Source organism: Teleopsis dalmanni, chromosome X, assembly GCF_002237135.1.
Source record: "Teleopsis dalmanni isolate 2A chromosome X, ASM223713v2, whole genome shotgun sequence".
NCBI lineage: Eukaryota > Metazoa > Arthropoda > Insecta > Diptera > Diopsidae > Teleopsis > Teleopsis dalmanni.
In genome coordinates, this window is record NC_051848.1 from 34,316,648 (window position 1) to 34,328,408 (window position 11,761).

The window sequence follows — 11,761 nt, forward strand, 5'->3', positions numbered from 1 at the left end:
ATTTGGACACATCAAATTTTATCTTCCGGTCAATGGTTTCAAGAATGATATTGTTGAGTGACGACTGCATCTTATTTGTGGCTGCTTTCTGTGTGTCTTGAGATATTATAACTACCATGAAGAAAGTGCACCGACTAGAAAGGTTTTTGATTCTGAATCCGCAGGTGGAAAACGTGGTAGAGGACGTCCACATTTTCAGCAAAGCGACCAGGTAACCTGATTTGGAGGCGCTCGGTACTACCAATTGACGATAGTAAGCAACTGCTCGTGCTGAATGGGGAAGGCTACTCGATGTGGCCGAGGACGACTCACGTCTGTAATGGCCGCCTAATATTAAAAAATATTATTATCACATCAATATAAACGTATTTAGTTATTAAAAATTGTTAAGTTATTAACCTTCAGATTTGAAATCAAGATGGTTCAAAATATAAAATAACCACAAATACTATATAGGTTTACTGTTTTTATATCTTGTATGTATATCAGAGATTATCAAGTATTTAGAAAAGTTAAAGACAACTTGAGTTAAATAAGAATGTATCATTTTCTATCCATTCATGTCAAGAGCTGGTTGTAATAGATCATAGTTACGTGCAAAGAATATTCCATGATACTTTCTTTAATCTTGTAACACATTCATATGATATTAAAAATCAATAAAATTTCATATAATTTTAAATTAAATTAAATTTTTATTTAAATTATTTAAATTAAATTGTAGTAGATAAATATCACTTCAGTGGCGTTTTTATATTTCATTTGGTATAAATTAATTTTCGTTTCACAACTATTTCCCATATGATTTCTTAACACTTTCTATCAGTTTTATAAAAAAAGACAAACGAAATTTTCAAATGAATAATCAAAACATAGCAATTTTTTCACATATTTTTTAATTTTTTAGGAATATTATTTTTATTAATATTAAATTTTTAAGAAAATTAATGAGTATCAGTCATAGTTCACTTAAATTAAAGTTTCAATTTAAAAGTTCGAATTTGAGTTCGCATTAGCATTCGCATTTGCATTTGAGTTGCCAAAACCACCAAAACCATTGCCGCCTGATGCCGATGCAGATGCTGAAGCTGAAGCCGAAGAAGCTCCACCACCGCCAAAGCCACCAATACCATTACTGTTCGAGTTGGCATTAGCATTAGCATTAGAATTACCAAAGCCTGAGGAACCAGCATTTGCTCCAGCATTAGCACTAGAACTACCACCTCCTCCGACACCACCAAAGCCAGGATTGCCGCCAAAACCGCCAGGAGCACCACCAAAACTGCCCGGACCACCACCGAAGCTAGGTCTAGCACCAAAACCGGGACCGCCCCCAAATCCACCACCAAAACCAGGACCGCCACCAAAACCAGGACCGCCACCAAATCCGGGACGACCGCCAAAGCCTCCGCCAAATCCTGGACCACCACCGTATCCTCCTCCAAATCCTGGACCACCACCAAATCCTCCACCACCACCAAAACCATGATGGTGATGATGATGTTGTGGCATAGCGGCAGCTATCGCCACCAAACACGTTACAACAATAAATGCTCTCATATTAATTGTTCTGTGTAATATCTTTTTTGTGCTCTAAACGCAGCGTACAAAAAACTAAACAATAATAGCTTAGCGAAAAACGAATTTGAGGTTTTTATACAAAACCTAAAAAATCAAATAAACAAATGCGCCTTTTCTGCGCCCGCGCACATTTGAGTACATTTGATGCTCTTTTGGAGACATGACGAAACAGTAATTGACATAGAAACAATCGACTGAGCCAAAAAATCACTGAGGCTTTGCCAATAATTCGCGATGACGACCGAAATGTCTCCCAAATATCGAAATTTAAAAATCCCCTATGCCAGTCCACAACGAAACCTGTACACGCCACTAATTAGCAACGCGTGGAGAAGCAAATCATTATTATCTGAAGTTTATTTGAGTGAAATCAAATTTTGTAACTTCGACTCAGAAAGTTGACAAATTTATTAGAAAATCAAAGCAACAAAGAAATCACAGAATTTGCATTTAATTTATGAAGTCTGGATGTGACTGTGTGGCGATTGGCGGCTAACGCGCTGAATCGCTGAATCGCTCGTTCAAAGTCATCAACTGATCTCGAAAAGTTCATTTAACTCGGGTAAAATTGAGACGATGCTTAATTATCACCTGTGTGAGAATATAGCAACAGATGTTATTGCAATCAAATAGGAACAAAAGAGACACACAGATAGCGTTAGAGAGTATAGAACTATCGTAGAAAAGTAACGATTTGTTTGGCATGTCCACAAAACAGAACTATGAAAGTAACCTTCTCTAATGCATACAAAAGTAAATTCTCTCAAACAGTTAATTCACTTTATAGTAAAGATTTTATCTACAATACCTGCTTCATGTACTTATATATTGTTTTATATACAGGGTGTTACCTAACGAAATCGCTCAAAATAAATGATACATTGGTCTAAGAAACAATAATATGAGTCTATTTCGCATATTAGTCCAAATATGTTAAGGGTTATCAAAGAAAAGTTTTCCCGAAAAAAAACTTACAGTCAAAAAACGATCAATATTCGAATTCGAATAATTAAAGTAATATAGTCAGTCAAATATATTTTAATTAAAGATTTGAAACTCACAGGCAGTGTCAATTCACTACGGGGAAAAACTAATCACTGGATGACTGTATTATATTATCAGTGAAGGAAAAAAAAAACAGACATCTCGCAAACTCGTTGTTAAAATTGAATTCTTCACATTGTTAAAAATCAGGATAGTCAGATTGTATTATACTTATTCCTCAATATTAGAATCAAACATTTTAATTTCTATTAAGAATATTATAGGTATATATGATTTATATGTGATTTGAATATTAAATTAATGAGGAATACAAAAATTTGTTTCGATTTCACAAATTTATACATATGGAAGATATATCCAATTAGTAGAAATCTGAATAGTATTTCTAACAGAATCTGTATACTGTACCATTTGACTAATTTTAACATCTATAGGTATGGAAGATATATCCAATTAGTAGAAATCTGAATAGTATTTCTAACAGAATCTATATACTATACCATTTGACTAATTTTAACATCTATAGGTATGAAAGATATATCCAATTAGTAGAAATCTGAATAGTATTTCTAACAGAATCTATATATCGTACCATTTGACTTATTTTAACTACTTTAATTTTTTAGATACTAATTATAAAATCTATTAATTTGTAAAATTTTAAAAGTCTTAAGCTTGAAACTCCACTTCCAGTTTAGATATATGACTAATTATCCAGTCAATTAAACAAAACCAATATATGACCAATGCTATGGCTCGCATACATTGGTAATACTGTTTTATTTAGAACCTATGAATTAACTTTGAGTTTGTCTGCCGTGAAGATATTCATAATGATCTCAAAATATCAAATGTTGTTAAAAAGTAGTGAGAATAGGTGAAAGACATTTACATAGAGTATGCAATCATGATAATCTAATGTCTATCTTCTTATTAGATGACACAAGCGAAACAAGAAAACTGAAGCGATATCATATGTTGAACTTTCCTCTTAAGAAATTAATATCTCTCCATCGGCCATCAAATAAGTTATATTTGTTAATAAGTTATATCAAATATTCTATTATAGAATAAGCAGTTTTTTCATTAGAATATCCCTTCTGTGATTGTTGATATATACCACTAATATAAGACATAATTTCACATATACTAATATCTACATTCAATAGCAAATTGTACAGTTAAGGTGAAAAAATAGATATTAATTATATATGAAGCAATATTAATAGACTATATAACAAATACTAGCCATAAGCCATAAACCACTTGTCTAATAAATTTCACATACCATAGAATTAAGTTCTAAACACAATCAACACCTATTAAATACTATAATATTATTTTTAGTTAATACTGTCTACTATCTATTTTCTATAGTATTTGATGAATGGAGAATGTAATAAATAATGGACAAAAAGTCTACCTGAGAGGTTAATGGCCGATCTGAACTGTTATGAGAACTGAGGATGATGACACATTTATGCAGCAATGGAATTCTTGTATTTTCATCCGCAATATATAATATATAATTCTTTTTTGTCGTGATATTCTGTGACGAATATCACTTCAATATGATATGATAAGAAGTCCCACAAGACGAATTATTCATGTGACGCATTTACACATTTTAGTGAATGTTACAAATAGTCAACATATAAAAGTTACTTATATTAAAAACTTTTGAAATTATATATATGAATATAAATACAATATATATAAAAAGTATAATCTATTTATAAAACAAACAAAAAGATTTTTGTAAACATTTCTTACTATTAAATATGGTTATAAGCTAACAAATCTTAGTATAACTAGTTACCATCAATTCATCATTTCGTTTTCTGCTTTTGTATTTTCGAGGACTATTTTCTTGCTTTGGGTTATACTCATATCAATCCACTTCTTGTCAGATACCTAATTGTACCCACAATCCAATTTAAAAGATTTCATTCTTTAGAGTTCTTCTTTCAAATAACCATCATCAGTTCATTGTTTTTGTTTTTCAATAAAACATTAATAAAAACGTTTGGGGCACCCACTCTATAAGTTATGGGCTTATAAGCATTATATGCTATATATATTACATGTTATATGAATAAGTTTTGATATAAGTGTAATGGATTTATGGAAAGTGTTATTTTAATAATTGAAAGTTTATATTTTCATTTCCATTCAATGTATTTATATCACAATTCCATGTAGTCATAATATGGGAAGATCAACTCAGTATGTTGGGATCTGCAACAATACCTTGCTAAAAAGAAGACTGTCAAAAACACCTGTATCAGTTACTTGCTACTAAAAAGTACTACTACATAAAATACTAGCTATCTATCAAAAAGAATTAAGGGATGAACTGAAATATAGTAAGAGGGAAAAAAATTTTGATATACTTAACTGTTCCTGAAGTTTTGAAAATAAATATATATTTAAGTCAAACCTAAAAGCGCCGAATACTTTTTATCCAGCATAATAATGAAGTATTTTACAACAAAGCAATAAAAAAGCACTGATATCTAGATGTAAGAAATTACATACTTAATATATATAAAAGATAATTATTTGAATTATAATAATTATTTTTTATTAATTATGTTATATATAATTTTATAAAATATAATATATATATATATATGTAATAAGTCAGAGTGTTTTGGTAACCTAAAGGTTCATTCCTTTCAAATCTCACCTCTTTGATGATTCTACAAACGTCATTATTTGGAACTTCTTATAAACTTAATATAGTATTCATATTACAATATTGATATGATCAATGCAAATTTTTAGGTACAACTCAGTTATTGGATAAAAATGCTAGTAAACTCGGTTTTGTGAGCCGGACTGTAGCTCACTCTACTACAGACTATCATGCTAATTGCCACTGAAATGATAAATAAAAATTCTGAGGTAAGCAATTAGTATCCAAAAACTTTAATTGCTCACAGAACGTGTTGTAAATATTTAAGGTTGTTTTTTTTTTATTACGAAATTGTTTGCAATATTTTGTTTTTTGATTTTTCATAATTAATATTTTTTTTTTCGTATATATATTTTACAGTTTATTTATCAATACAAAATTTTTAGAAACCAGAAATCTTTAATTTTTGCATATTTAATAATTTTCAAAAAAAAAAACATGTTTGTCGCAAACAAATTTGTTTTTATTTTAATGTCTTTATGTTTTTAAATTATATTAATAAACATATAAATAAAAACATTTTAAAAAATTTATACAGTAAATAAAATTTGTGAAATATGTTAATTTGTGAACAGCGTCTCGAGCTACTGGCTTCAAAAGCTTGAATTCAATCGAATAATACCGATAATATGATAATACCAAAAGAAATGAAAAGAGAGGAGAAAGTAAATATTTATAATATATATATATATATATAATCGCATCTCTGGAGAATTTGCTACAATATGTATATGTTATTAAGATTCGTTATTTTAATTTTCGACAACTGAATTTTTTTTCATTAAATTATTTAATTAATTTTAATTTTATCCTATATATTTAATATCTATTTTCTGTGTACATTAAATGCCGTTTTTATTATTTATTTTGTAATTAAAAATCATATTATATTATATTTTGTAATGTAATGTAATGTTTAGCCTTTTCCGAGTTAGTGCATCTGGACACTTTTACTCTTTGATAGCTGGGGAGTTTCTGCAGAGTCCCACTCATCTCACTGACTAATTTGAATATTCCTCATAATCTTCGTGATTATTCAATGACTGATGATCTAAGATCTGCGTACCGCCCCGTACGGTTAGTGATTACTCTGATATTAGATAGTGCTATGTTAAGTAGGACAGCCTGTCGGTTTTCGCATATAGCTTCAGAGCTCTGTCCCTTATGTGTATGTATATGTATTATGTATATTTTGTATATTATATATTGTACATCATAAATTATATTTAAATTAATAAATATTATATAATGAACATATTTTATTATTATACATTATTATTATATGCTATATATTATATGATATATATATATAAATACTTTATTATTTATATTATGTATAACTACATATCATGTTATATATAAGGTTTACGCCTCTAAATGGATGCCTTTTCCCAGGAATTAGTACCCAAACAAGCTGTTCTTTGAAAATATTATAAAGTTACTAATAATACAAACATCCCACTAAATGCTAGTGGACTCAACCTAGCATTTAGTTTAAGACTAAAATATTAAAGTATCCCTTAGTGTCTTAATACGAATTCAAATTCCAAAGTTCAAGTCCACAAGTTTTTGGATATCCAACCAATTTCACCCTGCCATCAACAAAATAACCAATGCAGCAATGAAAAAAATTGGAACCTGAAAAACAAAGTTTAAAAGTCCCAAGTCTACTCGGATAGTGCAGAACTTCTAACTTAAATCTATGTAAGATTACACAAATAAAGCTTTATTTAATCCTTTGATTTAAAAAATTATTTAAATTCAATTTGCTAAATTATTCAAGAAATGTTTCTTTTATAATTTTGTTTATAAGCATTTTTTATAATATTTTTTTTGCTTTTTATATATATATATATATATTAACGATAAACAAAAAGCTATGTACATAAATTTTTTACTTATTTATTTATTTATTTCCTAATTTACAAATTTATTTGTTTAGTTGTCTTTTTATATATTAACTTATTAACTTATTTATTTACTTACTTACTTAGTTTTTATGAACTTATTTTTTTATTTTTTATTTTTTATTATTAATTATTTTTTATTTTTTATTTTTTATTATATATTCATTCCTTTATTAGTTATTTATTTATTTATTTATTGATTTTATTGTTTATTTATTTAATTATTTATTGATTGAATTATTTACTTACTTTTTATATATTTATTTACTTATGTATTTAATATTTCTAAATTTTTTCTGTTTATTTATTTCTTTTTATTTGTTTTATTTGTATTTTCATGTTTATTAACTTATTTCTTTTATTATTTATTTATTTAATTATATAAGTATTTATTTCATTTATATATATTGATTTATTTATTTGTGTAGTTACTTATTCGTTTATTTGTTTATTTCCTTATTTATTTACTTATTCATTTATTATTTTTGAATTTGTTTTGTTAATTTATTTCTTAACTTATATAGTTCTTAATTTCTTTGTTTATGTATTTTTTATTTATTTATTTAACTCTTTCTTTATTTATTTAAATATTTATTTATTTTATTTAATTATTGATTATTCATTTACTTTTTCATCTATCAAATACATAGATGATTAATTTAATTTTTATTTATTTATTTATTTAATTTTTTATATATCTATTTATTATTTCAGATATCATTTGTTCATTTATTTATTTTTTTTTTGTTTATTTAAGCTATTTGTTTATTATTTATTAGCTATTTATTAATTTATTTTTTATTTTTCATTTATTTATTTATTTCATTTATTTATTTTTTTTATTTATTTAGTTCATTATGTATTTATTTTTTTTTTCATTTATTTACTTTATTATTTATTTATTTTTTTTTATTTATTTAGTTCATTATGTATTTATATTCTTTTCATTTATTTACTTTATTATTTATTTATTTATTCATTTAATTATTTATTTGTTTGATTATTTGTTTATTTTTTTTTTATTTTTTTATTTTATTTTTGTAAATAATTTTTTTTATCAAATTATTTCTCTCATTTTATTTATTAATTGATTTATTTATTTTTTATTTCTTGATTAATTATTTATTGATTTATTTATTTTTATTTACACAAATATTTTTTTATTTATTTAATTATATATTTATATTGTACAGTAATTGACAACTTATTTATCAGTTACAATTATGGTCAGGTATATGTTTTTATTAATATTAATATTAAATTTTTTAAACATGCAATAATAGAATTATTTCCATCAAGTATTTAAATAGTCTTTATATAAAAGTTTGAATTTGATATTCATTTATTAATGAAGGCAAAATTTAATTTTAAAAAATGTTTCCATAGAAATATTTTAATTACTCTTAATTTGATTATACATATCATTCCATCATTCACATATGTATTCTCTAATCATTTTAGTTCGCTTATAATAAGCGAAAAATCCTTCATATTTTGAATTTTGTACCACTGAAAACATCACTTTAAAATATTTGATTTGTTATCACTCTATATACACTTAAACCAAAAAAAAAACTCATTATATATTTTTTAAATTTTTTATATATTTTTTGTTTATTTCTTTTAATTAAAAAAAAAGTTATTTGTTTTTCTTAGAAGTATTTTGTTCTATTTTGACTTAAATTAACTCAATAAAAAATATCCTTAACACAGATACACATTTGCTTAAAAATTCGCAAATCTAACCACGTCCGCCTGCAGCTGAAGCAGATGCAGACGCTGATGCAGCGGATGAACCGCCACGACCGCCACCACCTGCTGCACTCGCTGATGCTGAAGCAGAAGCTGAAGAAGAACCGCTGCCGCCACCGCGATTGAATCCACCGGGTCTACCACCAAATCCGCCACCAAATCCGGGGCCGCCACCAAATCCTCCATATGGATTTCCGCCAAAACCACCACCACCAAATCCTGGTCTACCAAAACCACCGCCAAATCCTGGACCACCAAATCCAAATTGTGGCAAAGCCGCTACAGCGGCTACAAGTAAGGCCAAAACGATCAGAACTTTCATATTGTCAACTAAATTATTTGGTTTATTTTCGCCAACGATCTAATCAACTAATGCCAAACGAAACTCCGACAAAACTATTTATACTCACAATCGCAACAAATTAAATGTTAGAATCTGAACGCAAATACCAACGCAAAGAGCCGAATCACAACAAAGCACTTCATCTCAATTCAGATACATGCTTTTCAGCTTAAGTTCACATGATGGGAGATGACGATCACGAACTTCATAAGATTATATGATCATTATTTGAATGTATTGATCGAATTACGATTTGAGCATTAATCATTCGCTCATGATTAGAAGCAGCCATCGAAATATTTGCAGCCATCGAAGCAGCCCACATCGAAGCGAATTTATCGCTTCATTTTGATAATAAAATTGGTGATTCCCAATAGCAAAAAAATTAATTAATGAATTAAGTAAACAAGAAATATTTATGATATCGAAAAACATGTATGCGTGTTAATGTATGCATATAATAATGTGTACAGCAGCCCCAGGGGCTAAGGTTTCACTCTGCTACAACTTGAGATACATAATTATTGAAGAAATTATCTACTTTTGCTAGCCCCACTGAGATTTATTTCTTTTCGTTACTATACAAGTGCGTATACGGTTGGATCATTCACATTCACATACAATAATTATTTGCATATATATAAATATTTATATTCAAGTGATATATATTTTGTTTTATAATTATATATATCTTTATGTTAAATAAAATTTGTTTTAAACTTGGTAATTTTGAAAATTTAACAATGGCAGCAACTTTACACTGAGGTTATTTCCCTAAGTTACTTTTTCGTTTTTATAAAATCAATTTTTCCTGAACTAATCCACAAATATATTCTAAATTTATGTCAGTAATCAGTAGCGGTTGAAGTCAACATAAAATAATATTTAGTTATAAGATATAATTATGTTCACAATTTCAACCTATATCCTAAATGCACAAATAAAAGATATTAAGTAGCAAAATAGATATCTGGTCAGGAAAACGTTATTCACAACTACAGAGTTTGAAGTGTTACCTATTCAAGTGACCATATCCGATTTGAGTGAAAATAGTTTTTATTGATGAAAATTACAAAAATTTGTGAGAATAATCAATATTTCAGAATCCATTCACTCTAGCTCGATGTGGACACCTTTTGCCTTGACAATGGCTTTCAAATGGTTAAAAAATGAGTTGCATGCTTCACAAATGTAATTTTTCGATATTTTGGCACATTCCTGAACAATTGCTTTCTTCTCCGCATTCATATTGGCATATTTTTTAGTCCTCAGCTTGCTTTCTTACATGCTTACGACTCTAAATCGCCTAACCCTGTATATATCGTCAAATTCAATTAGTGTTCTAAAAATCTTTACCGCATCCATAATACCATATTTTTTAGTCCTTACCTTACTCTCCACCTCACTAAATTGGCCAAGATAGAATAGTTTTTCGGATTTGCATCTGACGAATTCGAAAGGCATTGTGTGGACGAAGTGAAGTTTGCAACATGATTTTTTAGCCATTCTTGATTTACACGAGATAGTCCTTTATAAGACGATGCCGATTTGGTGTCTTGTTGGAACGTCCATAGTTTGCAACTGAAATATTCACTTGCTTACGGCTCTAAAGCAACTTCCCAAACATTTTCTCGATAATAGTCGCAGAGCTTCCATTAGCGATGCTCAATGCTACACCATTACTTGAGATATAAAATTACTTCGGGTGGTTATTCGTAGTCCTAAGTTTTCCGCAGTGCATTCAGTTAAGTAAACACAATCATTTTGAGCAATTAGAGTTTATGAATTGCTCAATGGGAAAATTTTTCTTATCCGATAACATAATGTTTGGAAATTCGCCACGTTCGTGCAAGGATCACAACTTCTTTGCTCTTTGAAGTCTAATTTTTTGTTGCTTTGGTGTAAGATCTTGTACCTTTTAGAACTTAGCTTTACCTTGAACTCATTTTAGAATATGCGTCTGATGCTTCGCTGAGATATTTACAGTTCTTTGGCCATATGATTACCACTATGATGTGGAATTCGTTTAAGTTAAGCCTGCGCCTTCACTTTCCGATCCATTTCACCACTTTAATTGATGTTTTCTTGTCCACCACCATTGCGTTTGGTAACACCTCATTATATTTTTAACGGAACTAAGAAAACGAATATTAACTACACACTACAAGAAAATCGTAGAAAGCATCTTTAGAATATCAGTTAAATATACATTATACAAGAATGGTAATAATGTTTAACCCTGTGGAGTCCCGGTCTTAACCACTTGTTATGTTGAAAGATAGTTCTTCATTTAAATCTAAAGCTTTCTGTTTTTTAAGAAGACACAGATAATTTTGACCAGCTATATAGGAGTTAATTGTTTTATTATTAGTGCGGTATTATATAGATAGTTAGATAGATAAATATTTAGTTAACATTGATAAAAACACACAGCCCATTTAGACGTTTAACGAGAGACCATTATGATATAAGATA

The 11,761-nt window shown here is 28.1% G+C and overlaps 1 protein-coding gene across 1 annotated transcript; it reads right to left on the bottom strand.

The window, feature by feature from the left end:
• Positions 1–733: 733 nt before the first annotated feature.
• On the bottom strand, positions 734–9,330 carry LOC119687640 (glycine-rich protein 5-like). Its single transcript, XM_038102040.1, has 2 exons — positions 9,076–9,330; positions 734–1,448 (listed from the first exon to the last, which is right to left on the bottom strand). Exons 1-2 carry the CDS (start codon positions 9,263–9,265, stop codon positions 988–990), a joined length of 651 nt encoding a protein of 216 aa, XP_037957968.1. The 5' UTR covers positions 9,266–9,330; the 3' UTR covers positions 734–987.
• Positions 9,331–11,761: the final 2,431 nt, after the last annotated feature.